General features: G+C 33.6%; 1 protein-coding gene across 2 annotated transcripts; it reads right to left on the bottom strand.

Moving 5' to 3' along the window:
- Positions 1–3,854: 3,854 nt before the first annotated feature.
- On the bottom strand, positions 3,855–10,766 carry LOC25491287 (ribonucleases P/MRP protein subunit POP1). 2 transcript variants are annotated; one of them, XM_024783029.2, is made up of 11 exons: positions 10,608–10,766; positions 8,413–8,882; positions 8,171–8,267; positions 7,976–8,089; positions 7,647–7,892; positions 7,001–7,119; positions 6,410–6,925; positions 6,015–6,123; positions 5,330–5,910; positions 4,352–4,519; positions 3,855–4,233 (listed from the first exon to the last, which is right to left on the bottom strand). In XM_024783029.2, the coding sequence occupies exons 2-11, from the start codon at positions 8,871–8,873 to the stop codon at positions 4,035–4,037; spliced, it is 2,610 nt and encodes an 869-aa protein (XP_024638797.1). In that variant the 5' UTR covers positions 8,874–8,882; positions 10,608–10,766; the 3' UTR covers positions 3,855–4,034. The 2 variants fall into 2 exon arrangements, with proteins under 2 accessions (XP_024638797.1, XP_013454624.1); XM_013599170.3 differs by having other exon boundaries at positions 6,410–6,907.
- Positions 10,767–18,036: the final 7,270 nt, after the last annotated feature.

The raw sequence follows: 18,036 nt of genomic DNA, 5'->3' as shown, positions 1-18,036 counted from the left end.
CCATAAAGTAAGTATAATTTAATCGAGTATTATTCTATCCAAGAATCAAACTTAGGTTCTTTCAAATTATATTTGATTGAGCTCGTTAACCATTTGAACTTAGTTACTTTAATCTCACTTTTAATTTGTTTTATACTTCTTCACTTCAAGTTCTAGACAACCATAAAGTAGTTTAAATGCTAGCATTCAGCGACCAAGAGAAAAAGTATAGATTACGCGTGCTTTCAGAATCATAGAAATCCAAAATTGTTATCATTTTCAACGAGTAGAAACTTTACTTGCCATTATATGTTCCTTTCTTCACAAACACTCAAAGATAAACAGTACAAACACTTTGATTATCTTCCATCCATGCACGCATTAAGAAGATTTTAGAAAGCCTTATAGAAGAATATTTATTTATAGGATATCACTGAATCATCAATTTCTTGTGGGCCATACTCAAGACAAAATCTGAATCAGTCATTTAACCTTTAGTGGGGTTCACCTTCACATGCTAAACTTTTTCAAATATTGTAACAATAATAGGTAGCATGTATTGCATACTTTTTTGTTTACATTCCCACTCATTAAGCTTTTCAGAAGAAACAGAATTTAAATACAGATTGATCAAGTTTTACTTGCATTCAGATCAAACTCTAAATTACTCTCTGATCCTATTTATAAGAGAAGTTTAGGTCAACCAAAGTTGATGCATCTGGTTAAAATTGGATCAGATACATCAACTTTTGTTGACCAAATTATCTCTTATAAATAAGACCGGAGGGAGTACCAAGGATCTTTTTCTTAAAAGTCGAGAGTTAAAATGACCAACAAAATTTCATTTCTTTTCAAGAATGAAAGTATCCCAACATAAATTATTTGCTAAATTGAGATATTTTAATAGATTTTTTTTATCACAAACTATCTTTTGACTTTTCCTATTGTCGCAAAACATATACAAATAAAGCTTCAAAGTTGTTTTTGCTACAAATGAATACATAATACACCCACGTACTAAACCTTTTTTATTTTCCTATTCTAAACAATCAGAATGTTAGGATAACAATTAAAATGGATAAAAATATTAACATGTTAAGGCCATAAATATAAACATGATGTCATATTATAATAACGATCATGACATAAGGATTTATAAATGAAGAGGCAAGGCCTCTAGATTGTATCTCTGTGTATGAAAGGAAGAATAATGTGTCATGATACATCCACGTAAATTGTAATTAAAGACACTAGCATCATTTGAATATGTACATGTGATAAAAGTGTAGCAATGTAGGCCTAAAGGGTGATAAAATTACAAGGGCATAGAAGAAAATGAGCAAACATAAGGATGGAAAATTTTGATGAAAAACCAAAGTATGAGTTACAATCTTGTGTTATGACCAGTCTGTTTATTCCAGTTTCAAAGATCTTTTAAGAATGCTTCCATAACATTAACAAAGAACCTAGATATAATTGTTACTTCTAATGTTCTCATACAGACACAAACAATATAATATCATTACTTCATATTATGTTTCATTCCTTTATGTCATTCAGTTTCGTTCATCAAATGTTAAATGTCCATAGGAGATTCCGTAAACACATGAATGCATGTATATATCGTATATATCTATGGCTACATCCACAAGTGTACCTATTGTAACAAGTGCATAAAAATGTAGCTCTTTGCTATTTCTAGATTGTTAATTTTTACACCTTAGCTCCAATCATAAAAACTGTTTGAAATGACAGTGTTGTGTGATAATTACTCCCTATTATTTCTTTCTACATATCACAATGATAGTGTGTAATTATCACGAATTCGAGTTTGAAGTGCCTAATGGATTCAATCCTTTGTCTTAGGTTTGATAATCGGGTTGTGAGTGTTTATGACGCCATCTCCAAGATTATGGCCTCAGTCCCTCTTACTGGGACTCATTACAACAACTTTATGTCCTATGATTTGATTGAATTTGTAAACTTCTATGGGATCCTCGACGGTCTTTGAATGAAGTTAGACCATTACAAAAACTTGAAAATGGAGTGTAACAAGGGCTTCACTCTTGCAAAGTTTGTTTAGGTAGATCGACTTTTGAATTCCACACTTGAATGAGTATGACACTATTCAATATAATATTCTCAAGGAAAAACTCCCCTCACTTTCAGAAGTGGTCTACATTTCGAGAAGAGGAAAGTCATAAAACAATTATGCTTTGATAAGAAATTCACTAATGGGTCAGTCTTGGTATCAGGAAAAACAAGTAAATCAAAATAATCTAGACCCAACCAGAAGAACCCTTGGTACATCTGCAACTAGAAATTTGGATGCACCAGGGAAATTTAATGTTAAGGGATGGAATCTCAACTCCTTCTCCCCCATTGACAACTAAAACTATATAATATTTTCATGATATATTGATATGCATTGTTAGTGTACAGATATTTACACATTTAAAAATTATCATCCTGAAATCATTAAAAATATTTCACTTCAATCATAATAATTATTTTAAAAGTCACACAATTATTTGTGAATAATTCAGTGTTAAAAGTTTTACAATAGCAATCCATTAAAATTAAACTCGCATAAAACATGAAGAGGATAGTTGAAATTTGAAAAAACTTAGGTACAAAAATGATAAAGGCGAGCTTTGGAAATTCTAGAGATCACTTACATTGAGAAATAACAAGTGAGACATATATATATATATATATATATATATATATATATATATATATATATATATATATAGAGAGAGAGAGAGAGAGAGGTACCTTTAGCCTTTGTGTACTGTCTTCAGATCCAGCAGTTGCAAAGTGTAATGAACATCAATGCAAATAGTGTAATGAATATCAATGCAAAGACATCAAATAGGTTCTCACACGAGTAAAAAAATCCACAACTTATTCAAATCATCATAAGTGGTCTCTTCTTTTCTAAAATTGATCACAGAAAGTATACCACGGATAGTAATGCTTGTGTCTGCCGTATTTGCAGCAAGTACTATTTTGCTTACATTTGGAGGCAGTTTCTATAAAGAATATAAAAGCAAAAGAGTGAATGATTTATCTAAATGCAATAAGATAGATTCAAAATCGAAGTTCAAAAAAGGCTCTACAAGCATTATGATATTTTCTACCATCAACTACATATTGAAGAAAATGTTTACGAAAAGAGAATTTTTTAGTAAGAGAGCATGAGAAGGAAAAAAGAGTTATCATAGAATACCCTAGATTTGTAAGTACCAAAATTTGGGAATACCCTTCGCAATAAGTAGGCAAACATAATTGACGATGAATGTGCAGAATTTATTATGATATACAATACATGAAGTTTTCACATTCATTCAGAATCTTTGTTATAACATGATGTAAACAAACTTCACACAATGAATGCTCTTCCCATTAACGCATAATTGTTCAAAATGAAGTAGAGATTCAGAGTCTATATCAGCTCATACAGGCTCAGATTATTCAAACCAAACACATTAAACCAACCAATCACAAAACAGTTCTTAGAGCATTAAAGCACAAACCTCAATTTAAATTCAGTGCAATCCTTCTCAACCTTCACTTCCTTTAAAGGAAACAGAAGCTGTAAACAGCAGGCATTGAGGATGATCAGGTAAAAGCTGTTCCCCACCAAGATTAAAGAGAAAAGGAAGAAACACATGAAGAAAAGGTTAAATTGCCCAAGCTAAAAAACTAATGCAGCAAATGTTGTAAGCAGGAGTTCCGAATGCTTGTAGAACAGACCACGTGGTACATCAACAACAGCATATGCAGTGGTCTTGGAAAACCCGGAGATTTTGGAAGTAAGGATGGACTAGAAAAAGCAACAGGCTAAAATTTAAAGGAATTACAAGTATGGATAACTAAAAAAAAAACATATAATTTCAAATGTTTTGATCGTACAAATATTTATAAAAAATAAAAGTAACCTATTTTTCTCTATGTTGTTGATTTTCCCTTTTTCTAATAAGGAATATTTACCAATTTGGCCCTATTTGTAGCAATGTAACATCCATAGTTTAATCCAACAAAAAATCAATTTACAAGAACTCAGTGTCATTTTGCTGATACTCTAAGACAATAGAAGCAAGAGCTAGCCTATAAGCTACAGATCTTAAATTCCTGACAAGTATGTATATTTCGCTCCTCCTCTGATTCACGGGCATTTCCTTCCACTGTTCCTCTCTTAAATGAGATAGTAAAACTGCCTCACAAAATCCCTCTGCTGCAAGCCTCTTGCTGCAATGACATTGCACACAGTTAGATTCTCTACAATGAGGTGCGTATATTTTCTGTACATAGTTTATGCTCAGACTAATAGCAAAGGATTAGAATCTAAAAAGATATGATCTCATACCTTCCTTGAACACAAGCTGACGTAACAAAGCCAATAGGCCACCGGTGAGACTCTCTACCAACTGAATCATCTGGTATCTGCATTCCCCATTCACCGGAGGAATTCTCTTTGAAATATGATCGCATAGCAGACTCAGACAGTTTAAGTCCCACTTCACTTTTCACTGAACTGCAAGACATGCAAAACATATAATAAAATACTCCAACCAACCCATATATTGTCACTTCTATTTCAAAAAGCTATGCCAAACCCCTCACATTTTATAATTACCCTATACTTATGTCCAATATGTTGTGTTTATACTTGAGAGTCGTATACCATAATTACTATGTGGAAATGACTAACAATTGACCAATCAACTAGCAGCCTTGTCAAAGTGTTCTATAAAAAAATGGACTTAAGTCCTGTAAAATATGAAGGATTTTATGTAGAATCTAAAAACAAAGGGGAATGCGGAATAATTTAGTCAAAAGATCAATATCTATTCCAAGCAAGAAGAGGTGAATCTATGCTCATCCTGAATGCATCGCATGAATGATGAAAAGAATAGAAGAAAATCAAATTTGTTTTTGTTCCCTGCAATCCTTACCCACATTTACAACCTAACATTTTTTTCTTTTTTGGTGGGGTGTGCCAAGCAATTGCTATAGTGCAACGCAAAAGCACGCGCAAGAGGCCCAATAACAAGCTTCTGTGGTAGACTCTCCCCCTCAAGAAATAAATTTAATATCGAGTAGACCATTGGCTAATATATCAGACATTACAACCTAATTAATTGAGAAACACACAGAACAATGAATCCTAGGATAAAACACTAGCAGCCATATCTTGTTATCTCATAGCTAAACAAAGCATACATGTTTGACAAATAACAAACAAATTTCACAAAAATGATGGTCAATTCTTAATTCCCAGTCAGCAAAAAGGAAAATATAATTATCAATAGAACGGGAACTCATAATTTAACTGTTAAATTACCTTAAAGTCCATAAAGATATATCAGAAGGATGTGGCGCACAAATAACTGCACCCTCTTCAAAAAAGCCTTCCTTGAATGGCTGAAGATGAACTCTTATAAAATATAGCTTACGGTCATAAATGATAGAACTTTTATGCCTTGTATCAAGCATTATTTCTCCCTTAATAAACTTAGAGATTCTGGCCTTTCCATCTGCTGCATAAGGAAATAACAGCAAACGACCAGTTTTGGTTTCATCGAGTAAAGTAGTCAGCATACAACCTGTCCTTGCTACAGTTCCATCAAATGCATTCTCAGAGTCGAAATTTGAAATTTTAGAGTTGCCAGGGCAAGAGTTGGACAAGGAATTAGCATTGGTCAAATCTTCCCTAGCTGAAAGGTCAAGAGTCTCCATATTGCTAATCTCTTTGTTGAAAGTATTGTGAACAATACGCCAAGGAGGCAGGATGGGAACTCTCAAATTTCTTACAGAAGGAGGACAAAGTTCTTCCTTTTGATCACATTCAGCAGCTTTAGCTGCCATGAAGCGTGAGTATGCCTTGCAATCCGGGAAATCTTGAGGGAAAAATGGTATCCCCGTCTGGATAAAGAGAAAAGTTTTAAAGTAATATTCAATACTAAATAGTAAATACAAAAACAAAAAAAAGATGCATTTGCCGTGGTGTACGTAGTGCAAATACTTACATCAGATGCAATCCACTGCTTCTCTCGCAAACCTATTGCATGTGCCCCATTAGAGACAAGTGGAATCCAGAAGGCTTTAACCCAACTTAAGGGAAGTATAATAGACCATCTACAAGATAAGCATGAAAGCATTCATTATATAGTTATATATAGTACACAATATAAAAGGTTTTAACATCAATATTCAGGCTTTATTTGATCAATTGATCTTTTTAGCTCATCAAACTTATTACAAGTTATATCTTTTTTTTCTAATGTATCATAAGCAGGTGATCACAAATATCTATCTTGTGCTTTCAAAAAAATAAAAAAACAATAGTACTTGAAATATATTCATAAACAACATGGTCATTTCAAACAAATTAAAAGGAAAAATATATTGAAGAATAATTTACCCCATGGTTGATTCCTTCAAATCATTTTTTAAAAGCAGAATAGGGCAAGATCTTGAGCACTGCACTTTGGAAGAGTTCGCCTCCCCAAAGTTCATGTCATCTAGGCAGAATTTAACCATGCGTTTACGATGCTTCTCCATAGAAAGGACACTGTCTTCCACTGGAGGCTTCAAGCCTCTGGTTGTAGCATACCATAGATCATCAACATCAGACTGGTTGTCTCCAAAATCTTTATTCTTTTCCAACATTCCTCCCAAATCAGCAAGCTCTTTGCAACTAGTTTCTTGTGCATCACTTAGAGCCTTAGTTGAAATTGGCTCTATTGGAACAACCGTCTTTTTCACAGGTAAATCCCGAGGATCCTTAACAGTAAGAGATAACATTGCACGACAAGAGAAATGCTCCTCATTTTTCAGTATGGAAGGCTCTGTATTTTGAGAAACATGGTTTTCTTCTGTAGTCACGTGTTTCCTTAACTGCCAATGATTTTCTGAAATACTGTCACGCAAACATAAGCTATTTTGGATCATTAATGACAGTTAAACAAGTAAAAACTAAGACGGAATTACTTTACAAATTTAAACAACAAACCTTCTAACAGGATGCAATATCTTTTGAAGAAGTCGAAATGTCCCTGATCCAATTAATTCTAATTTTGCAAGTTGACCCTCAAGAGAAGAACAATTGATCGAGATGCCTCTCTTTTCCAACTGAATAATGGTAAGATAAAAAACTATATAATGTGAGTTACGGTTTATAAATTAAAACCTTGGACAAATAAATCTATCTTGCATAGTGATTCATCTGACTAATTTATTCACATTTTACATTTTTTAAAATTGATTTTGAACTGCCATCCAGAAGGAATAATTGTTATTGAATTTTAAGAAAAAACTTTCTTATCATGATACAACATTTGATAAGTAATTAATAACAAGCTAGTTACATGCACGGATCCATAATCATCTGAATCTTTACATATTGTGAACTCAGACATAAATGCATTTTTGTCCCACCTCCCAATCATGCTTATGTTGGGATGAAATGAGCCAAAAGCCTTCAAATAGGCAAAGTGATCAGTGAATAGCATAGTAAAATGAAATTATTTGTTATGTAAACCTACTTGAGTAATGAACTCACTAGCTTCTACTTGTTTTCATCTTTATCCAGTACAAGACAAATAATAGAAACAAAATACAATTGAGTAGTCCATGTAAGAAAATAAACGAGAGTGAACCTCTTTCTGGCAGGCCAGTTTTAGATTAGCATATCCTTCTTCAAAGGCAGAAGCATGTATCCACACCCAAAGGTGTCTAAAAGAAGAGCTACAATCCATTCTTTCTGATTTGTCACATAAATCAACATCAAGAATAATTTTTTCATCACTAACACCTAGGTCTGTGATATTTTCTTGGAAAGCTGGTCGCCACATATAAGTTACAGGAGCGATTGCCTGAGAAACTGGTGCTCCAACTTGATGAAGCTGTCAGGATAGAAAAATTAATTTTGTTTGACTAAAACAACATGGCTCTTTCAACTATAAGAAACAGCAAAAGGAACACTCACCATTGCTGTTCCATAGGTTGTACCAGAAAGAACAGAATCATCATGATTTCTGGGATGTGTTACTTCTATGGGAGAGGGCACAAGTACCGTTCTTAATATTGAAATTAACGAATCCTGTAAACAGAAAAACCTTAAATAAAGCTATGAACCAAACCATTATTTTCAGAGGCTGAGCCTACAGTGTTTATAAATTACCTCTGGACCTTCCAATTGAACAGCAGAGTAATAGCTGGCATCGTGAGCCAGCACTCCTTGTTTGAGCTTTCTCAACAACGCCCTTGAACCTTTCCCTCTGAATAAACACACAAAATCCCGGTTAGTGTTACCAAAAACTGTAAAACATATATATACTTGTAGCATTAGGTTATCATAATCCAGTTCAAATACATCTCAACAAAGTAAAGCAACCCTACAAATTGTAATCAACAAAGACCTACCTTCCTTGAAGACCCAGAGGAAGGTGGTAACTCCACAGCTTGGTCATGGAAAATCGCTTTGCATGCCAAACATGTGTTCTCAGCCTCTTGGTTCCACCCCCAGAAGTGCAAAACCCATTCTCAGGGTTACTCTTAAGTTCATATCTTCGACGAACATGTCGAGGAAGCTGTGTTATATCGTCCTTCTTCAAACGCGATTCAACATTCGCTTTATCAACTCTTCCCAGCTTTTGCCTCTTTCTTCTGTGCCCCTTTCTTGCAATTTGGTCATTAAATGATGTTGTTCTTCTTCTCTTGTTCCTTTGAGACTTATAATCATTGCTTAATCTATTTTCAACGATACATTGAAGGCTCTGAAGCTCAGAGGCACGGGCTTCTGCAAACTTCGGCACATTAATTTTGCGAGGTGGTGCTGCTATGGGTGCTGAACCTTTAGGCTTTTTAGTTACGTCTGTAACCATTGTTGAGAACTAAGTAGAAAAAATAAAAAAGATAGACTTAGTTTACGTTATACAAACACAAACTACACTTTACTTGTAGAACATGGAAAAAAATGTGGCTTGATTTAATGATCAAAATAGAATTTAAGTACACAACCATAGTCCAAAAGCAACTAAATAGTAAATAGTACATAAAAACAGTTTAGACTGCATCACTTGTCATTAGGGAAACAGAACAGGGAAGCCAAATTTGTCAAAATTGACAGTATCCTTGTTTTTTCATACAAATTTGTGGAATGTCATAGGAAATTCCTCCTATTTACAGATTTCTATATTGCCTAACAAACCAGAGATTAGTCACGTGCAATAATAAAAAGAAACATAAATACATAATTATGAGAATTGTAGAGGAGCCTTCAATGGCATGTCTAAGCTATAGTTCTAAATTGAGGTCCGCCATATGAAAGTTTTAGTGGTCTCCACAACAACGGCCTCATCAACTGCATTTGCTTGTATTTTGCCACGGTATCAAAAGATCCATAGCTACTGCAACCGCAATTCAGAACCATGGTCATGAAACTTCCATATACTCATAAAGTTATGGAGCTTCTATAAACCCGAGCACTCCTTAGAGTTTACCGAATATAAATAAATAATATAAAATGAACCTCCTAGAATATATATATATAAACACACAATGATGTAACGGTAATACCATCCATCATCAACACCAGACTAATTGAACCTTCCAACACCATAATAAAATGTTAAACAGAGACTCGGATTAAATGGTGAAACTACAGTTCAAAGAGAATATAATCAAATGGAGAGACCGAAAACAAATCATTTCAATATCAAAGCCGAGAAGCTCAAACTATCTTCCCAACAAACAATGCAAGTATCACAAAGATATGTGAATGACTAGTCAAACTATAGACATGGCTTCTAACTTAATTGGTTGAGTAACAGGCATCACAAAATGAAAATCTATACCAAAGTTTAATGATAAGCGCATGTTAAGCTACTCCGCTGGACATTACCTTTTACACTATAACTATAAAGCATCCCATCAATATCAAAATCAATTTTCCCTTACTATCCCACCCACCAATGCCATTCTTAACATTTTCTATTGATTTTCATTTGGCCAAAACAATTACATGCAAATCTTTTACCATTTACAAATCAAAAGATGGTAAGAAGTTCCAAAAATTTAAACCATGCCAAAGCTTTTGTGGATTTCATTATATGATAGTTTTAAACACCTTCTTCCTTGTCGCAGAATCCAAATTCCTCCACCAATTCACAAAACCCTTCTTCCTCCAATACCCATTAGCAGCAATCCCAGCCACATTCAGCTTACCCTTCAATTTCATAATCAAATTTTCTAAACTAATGACTAGTTCAACTATCTTATGGTATGTTTGGATGGATAGTTTTTGAGGGAATGGCTTACTTTTTTTGAGTTTATCTACTGACATAAGTTTTGTGAGACGGTTTGAGAGAAATTATGAAAACAGCTTATGGCATTGTTCATAAGCTATTTCCAACTTATTTTCATAAGCTGTCCAAGATAGTTTATGAAAACAGCTTATAGCTTCTACGAAAACAATTGAACATTATTTTAACTTTTTCTATAAAAATAGCTTCTACATAAGCACTTATCATGAAAAGTGTTTTTGCTATAAGCAACAAGAAAATCGGAAGAGAAAAAAAAAAACAAGGAATTGAGAGCAAAAATCAGACAAAAAATACCTGAGTTACAGGACGAAGTGGACAACGATACGGTGGGAGAATGGACGGTAATTAGCTGCCGGCAGTGTGGCGACGGAGCAAAAGAGAGGCGGTTGTTGGGCTGGCGGCGGCTGTGAGTGATGAGAGTGAGAGTCGAGAGTCGAGAGACGATGAAGTTGGTATTATGTTTGTTTATGTTAAAAAAGATGAATAAAAATGTTCAAATTTTAATTTTTTGAAAGTAAAATAAAATTATAATCAGATTAATTAAATTGAATAAGAAATTTTTTTTATTTGATTTGTTTAGATTTATTTGAAGATTTGATTTGATTTTAGATTTAAAATAGGGCTAGATTATTCATCAAAAATAAAATAAAATAGGATTAGATTAAATTTGATTTGATTCAAATTAAAAATTAGGATTAAACTAATTATTAGATTAAGTAAAAAAAATGTTGAATGAATGGTAAAATTGTTTTGTTGCAACAAGACAGATATTGGAACAACCTTCTACACTCTTTTCTTTTGGCTTATGGACGACATGATTCTTTCTTGTAGTATTATTGTTCAAAAGTTTGTTAGTTTAGATTGTTAAATCTATTTTTGATACAATTAATGAATTTGGTGTCTTTAATATCGTAGATTCAAAGACACAAGTATTTTGGAGATTTGAATGTAGTAATATTTGTAGGTTTATGTACTTTCGAGTTTTATGATATTAACAATTGATGATGCGAGTTTGTCGGCCGATTCATTCTTTAGCGAATTTGTCTTTTTTTTTTGGTGGTGTCTTCTATTTTTTTGATACTGTCTATCAATCTTTCAATCAATTTGAATGAATACCATTTATTTTTAGTAAAAAAAAAACATGTTTATCATGTACCTATCTTATTCTTATGCAACTATGTATTGAATCATGTTTTTATCATCTTCTGATAAATAAACTAACATTAAATGTCATATATAGAAGTATAAAAAAAAATCCATTATTTTTCATACTTGTCTTTGATAAAAATTTATTTTAAATTTTCCCTTAAGTAGTCAAAGTTATAAGAAATATATGATATGTTGCGACTCAAACTCGAACTTGCAATAGTTCTTAATCTTATGTGATCGATTGTTCAAGCTTGGACAAAGTCCGTTGAGAGAGCTGTCAAAATGGGTCGGGCCGTACGGGCCGGCCCGAAAGCCCGAATAAAATGCAGGGTCTGGGCCAAATAATAGCAGCCCGAATTTTTCAGGGCTTTTTAGCCCGGCCCGAAAAAGCTCGTAGCCCGTTCGGGCTGAGGGCAGCCCGGCTAAAATTGATCCAATCTAATCTTAGAAATGAAGTGGCCTTCAACCTTCTAACTGTGTTAGTGGTAACGCTTCATTAATCTAATAAATGAAATGAAAAGTACTTTGAAACAACTGTTTATATTGAGAAAATATCAAATAATCTTGTCAAGGTTGCAACAATTGTGAAAGAATATGTCGCTTCTGTCATCTGATATGATGATGCTGTGTTTATTTATGGCCTATTTTTTTTTTGTTTATATAAGTGCTTAAGCTGAGCCAAAAGTATGTTAATAATTGAGCTTTGTGATGGATCCGTTTCAAACTTGCTTTTATGATGAATCTGTTTTGTTTCAAACTTGCCAAAAGTATGTTAATATTGAACTCTGTATCTCCAGCCTTATGCACTTCTGCTAGGCTGTTTTGTTGGAATAATATTATGCTAAACTATCTTGGTTAAGTCTTGTTATGTAGAATTTTAGTTTGGCAATTATTATAAGAAGCATTCAACCAATTTTATTATTCTTATGTCTCTCTTTATACGCCAAATATTTAATTAAGTGGTCATGCTTTTATGCTCTATATTTAACAATCAAATTTCTTAAAGAATGGAAACAACAAAAAAAAGGAAAAAGAAAAGGGCCAGGGCTGGGCTCGGGCTCTATTTTTCCAGCCCATATTCAAACAGGGCTTTTCAGCCCGTGTAACACCCCATTTTCCCAACGTAAAAATTTCATTTATTTAATCAGAGTAATTCACATAAACGGAATGTCACACTTCTTTTCTTAAAATCATAAACGGAATAATTAATTAATTATCCTTCAAAATTGAATAACATAATATTTAATACTTCGCAGCGGAATTTATTCGAACATCTAAAATAATTTTGGCACGAAGGCCTCATCAAAGTATCTCATAAAAATCCAATTAACAACTTAATCATGTAAATTCATAAGCAATACGTAAGGAATAGAAAAGCATGCAACAAAGTTCCCATCCCGTTACGTATCAGAGCACCTAAAGACACACATGAGAGATAATCTACTCACGACAGCAATCTAACAGCAACTTAAACTCGATCACCTGCAAGTTACTCATACGAAGAGCAACATTTCCAAGCAGATGAGGTGAGATTTCACAAAACAATAATATCAAGCATATAATTCATTAATTATATTTAACAACATAAATAACTTCATCTATTAGTAATAATAATCCTTTATGTAATGATTCTTAATAACTCAACCAACTTCTAATTATTATTAACTTCATATTCATCGCATTATATACATCATCACTTAGCACATAATAATCAAATCATAACCATCATCATATAATATCATAAATCATCACATCATAAACATCATCTTATAACATAAACGACACAACATAATCATCATCTCATAATAACATAATCATCATCTCATAATAATATAAACAACAAAACATAATCATCATCTCATAATCATATAAAGAACAACATATTCACCATCTTATAATAACATAAGCAACAACATATTCATCAATATTCCATGGTTTGTCTTTATCAACAACTTCAACGATTCATCAACGACAACGTCAACCTGACAACACAACTACGTGAGGGTACACCACCTCTTATAATACGACAACGTAAGAATACATCACCTCTTAAGAATAACAACGTAAGGGTACACCACCTCTTATAAACGACAAGTAAGAGTACACCACCTCTTAAAGAATAACAACGTAAGAGTACACCACCAATAACAGATGAACATAAACAGTCACCAATAACAGCTTCAACTATGACTTCAACAACTTAGACAACATTAACAACTTAAGACTCCAATACTTTAGAAAGACAACTTACAACCTTACAACTTAGACCAACACCTGCAACTTGATCAATATGCAACAGCAACAGAAACAGTACAAGCAATTCACAACATAACAATATTAATGAAGAGCATCAACAACTTAAACATCATACATTTTCCACATAACGCATATAAATATTTCACATAACCAACAACAGCAACATAGGCAGCACGTAAACATCTCAAGATATAACAACATCAAATGATAATCAACATCAACTTAAACATCATATATACATATAACACTTCATCAATCATGGACAATATCGTATTCGCAACATATACATACATATACTAATTCATCAATCATAAACAACATCATACTCATAAACATATACATTCATATAACACTTCATCAATCATGAACAATATAGTATTCACAAACATATACTAATTCATCAATCATATTCAATTATTCATTGCGACCTACGTGCAGTAATTTGACCATAACTCAAGTTCTATAAATTCTTTTGAAGTCAAACCAACGACATTAGAAAGCTAACATCCCTACCTACAACTTTCGCGTTTACACCTAAGACCAATTCTGTACCAATCAATACCAGTTTTCATTTCAAATTCGGACAAAGTTGTGCTGAAATTCATAAAAATTCACTGTGACCTATGTGCAGTAATTTGACCATAACTCAAGTTCTATAAATCGTTTTGACGTCGGACCAACGACATTAGAAAGCTAACATCCATACCTACAACTTTTGTGTTTACACCTAAGACCAATTCTGGACCTATCAATACCAGCTTTCATTTCAAATTCGGGGCAGAGATGAAAAGAAAAATCAGAAAAAGTAACCTATATTATTCAACTTCACTTTCATTCAAAATCATCACAATCATCACTCTTAACCCTAATTCTCAAATTCTCAAAAACTAAACCTACAACATGTTAAATACAATTTTCAGAATCATAGACTCAAGATTATTGAATGTTAGTCCCACCCTTACCTTAAGAAATAGATTGCAAGATTCTCTTCTCGTTCCTCCTCTTCTCTAGGTTTTCTCCCTTTTTCTCCAAAAACTGGTTGTACGTGAAAAACTATTCTGACTTCTCTCTTTTCTCTTTTTATAACCTTAACCTACCTATTTTCTCTTAACTCCACTTATTCTCTTAAACTCTTCTAAATTCCCAAATCAGCCCCCAAAGTCTCAATATTCTATTTTAATATATATATATATATATATATATATATAAAATACTTCTACACCAAATAAAAAATATATTTCTACACTAGATAATATAATATAATATACTACTAAAACACCAACCTATAACACAAAAATAACACACATCATCATAAATCAAATAAATTATTCAAAAAGACTCTAAACTCAATAAAATAATCAAATAAAAAAAATAATTCAAAGAGGGCGTTACAGCCCAGCCCTTAAAAGCCCGTTACCCGGTCGGGCCGGGCCTAAACGGGCTGGATCGCCCGTTTTGACAGTTCTAGCTGAGATGGATGTTGGGGGTGGTGCACGTAAACACTCCAACAATCAAGTTAGCATAACAACAAAGAATGAGATATATCAGCCGGAAAGAATTGTGTACCTTGCATTGTTGAAGAAAGATTTTTGTAACGATCGGCCAGAAGTCGTTAGACGGTGATGGAGTGGTAATTGCAAACAACACCTCACTAATGTTTAGATCTAAGACTATTACTTTTCCCACCCTATGTCTTTCCTCGCGCGCTCTATTTTTTTTCCAATTTTACCCCCTGGTCCGGATTTCGTTTTCCAGATTGCATTGTTAGAATTTTGCAGATGTTTCCAGATTTGAAAATCTGGAATAATGTTTTACCAGAACTTTTGCAATTTTAATCTTCAAAAATCGTAAAATAAAATGCAAATAAAATAAAAAAACAAAAATAAAAAGACACAAACATAAAAACAACTCATTTTATTAATATATGAACAATACATTACAATAATTTTCAAGCTTTTTAAGCTTATTACATAAGATCCTAAATCTATTTCTAATCTCCTATGAGCCTAATTCTAATCTACTAAGAGCCTAAATACTGGTATGTGATGGGACATACCAGTAGTTTGCCTATTGGAGGAAAACCGGAGGAGGGGGAAGAGCAGGGCGGGAAGAAGAGAACAATGCCCCTGAGGGAGGTAGGGGTGCTCAAACTTACGCCCATGCAGGACAAGCTAAGAACCATACTGACCCACATGACCCCCAGATGAACATCACTTCTTTGCAGCGCGGATCCATCATCATTGACCGTTCATACAAACCCTGAAAGTTTTCAACGAGACCCTTATCTATGAAAGGCCAACGAAGGAAAACCATGGTTGTAGAAGGAAGAAGAGGAGGAGAGGCTGGGAGAGAATGGTTAGAGAAATGGTGGGGTTTGGAATGCTATTTATAGGGAGGGGTGGGTCAAAAACGGTTGGGAGGCCATAAATGCAGTCAAAAAACGCGTTTTACTACGTTTTTTTTACTTGACCACCGACAAAAATGTGTGATGCAGACCACCGGCCATGTCTGATGCATTCCGGAATATAAAATCCGGAAAGCACACCTGTTTTCCGGAATATATTTTCCGGATTAATGCGATAATGGTGGTGAACGAGGGAAAAATTGGCACTTCATGTAGGGCTAAGGACATTCCGGAATGTAAAATCCGGAAAGATTCAGAGTCATTAATGTGGATTTGGACGGTTACAACCACTAACACGTTTTATTGACTGTATTAATGACCTAGGACTTGTTTTAGGCTATAAATAGGCTTTCATCTTCAACAAATACCTTCATTCTTCACTTCACCTCTTTTCTTCCATTTTCTTCAAATGTTTTTTAGTTTTTTAGGGGTGTCGATAGTGTCATGGTCATTGCTGACCGTTCATAGGAACCCTGCAGTTGCAATGCATTGGCTTGTGTAGGGTTCATATAACGGTCAACAGAGACCCTTGACATCAAAGAAATACACAGAAAGTTACATAACATCTGATCCGAATTTCTGTTTCCAGAAATCACTAACAATCTGGTCCGGATTTAATCCGGACCAGGGATATTTTAGTAAATTTTGTAGGGCGTGCGAGGAGGCAGCAGGTTGGAAAAAGTAATAATCTAGATCTAATGATCGTTGAAGGATGTTAGTTACTAGATGTTGGGCCGTTACAACTTACGAGTTGGATATGATTCAATGATGATGATGATGAGTTATGGTGGATTGACCTTTGCTTAGTGGACATTGAGTTGATGAAAAATTTGGATCTTAAGTTAGTCCAGAACAGTACTCTCTCTTACATTTACTCATTTACCTCCATGTTATATTTTATTGGTTACGAAGCTAAAGAGACAAGAGAGGGAAGCTAAAGAGACAAGAGAGGGAAAAAAAACAAGAAAAATAAAACTACACTCCACATAACCACGTTCCATATAGTATGTGTGTCGAGAAAGTTCGAGAGACAAGGGCAGATGACATGTGTGTAGCCTATGACAGAGGAAGCACCTAGCTTAGCAAGAAAATCAGCTCAACTATTTCCATCTCACGGAGTATGGACAATGCGGACATTTCAATCTTGATGAGGGCCGGTCCAATAAAATTGGAGGCTCGGCTCTAATATTAAAATGGTCCCTAATAAAAGTAATTAATGATAATTTAAACAATTGCAAATTAACAATAAGTATTATTTTGATTTTAATTTGTTTTGTTGAATTTTTGTTGTTGATAGATGTGTGGGTTTGGCCTAACTTGTTCATTTACTCTTTACTTTTGTAAAATAATAAGTGTTTGATTTAGACCTACATAACAAGAGAAAATATTATCTTACATTCCAACAATTATACTCATATCCCTATAAATAATTGAGGCATGACAAGGAACGGCCCTGATCTTGATTAAGAAGATCTTTGACATTTTAGATAAAAGTAGCAAATTTGTGGAATATTGAAGTTTGAACATGGAGGATGTCAACACACTAAACAGAGTTTGTAGTGCAAATCACCTCATGGTAGTTCAGCTGCTTAGCCAATAAAAGTTTTTGATAGCATGAAGCTTTGCTTGAAGAATTTCAAAGGATTTTGAGACGAGCCGAGAGAACCCTAATATCTTTTTTTTTGGTTACAAGAGAGAACCCTAATATCTAGTTACCGGAAGTGTGGACAAATCATAAAAAAAAATGATTTTTAATTTTTTTTAAAGAAAAAAAAACAATTTGATTTGATTTCTATTTGATAGAGCCAAGATTTTTTTTTAAAAAAAAAATAGCTTAAGATTTAATTTATCAGTATATACAACAAATTGATTTTCAACTTGTTTAAGAACTTCAAGCATCTTGAAGAGGTCATC

Source organism: Medicago truncatula, chromosome 4 (genome assembly GCF_003473485.1).
Source record: "Medicago truncatula cultivar Jemalong A17 chromosome 4, MtrunA17r5.0-ANR, whole genome shotgun sequence".
In the NCBI taxonomy this organism is placed as follows: domain Eukaryota; kingdom Viridiplantae; phylum Streptophyta; class Magnoliopsida; order Fabales; family Fabaceae; genus Medicago; species Medicago truncatula.
Note: the sequence above shows the minus strand (reverse complement) of the source record. Positions and strands in the feature narration are given on the sequence as shown.

Excerpts from the sequence above, each read along its gene's own strand:
- LOC25491287 (XM_024783029.2), bottom strand. The coding sequence starts at position 8,873 with ATGGTTACAGACGTAACTAAAAAGCCTAAAGGTTCAGCACCCATAGCA. Across the intron at positions 7,893-7,975 it reads CAACCTATGGAACAGCAATG|CTTCATCAAGTTGGAGCACC; the intron begins GTGAGTGTTCCT and ends CTATCCTGACAG. Across the intron at positions 7,120-7,646 it reads AACTGGCCTGCCAGAAAGAG|TTGGAAAAGAGAGGCATCTC; the intron begins GTTCACTCTCGT and ends ACCATTATTCAG.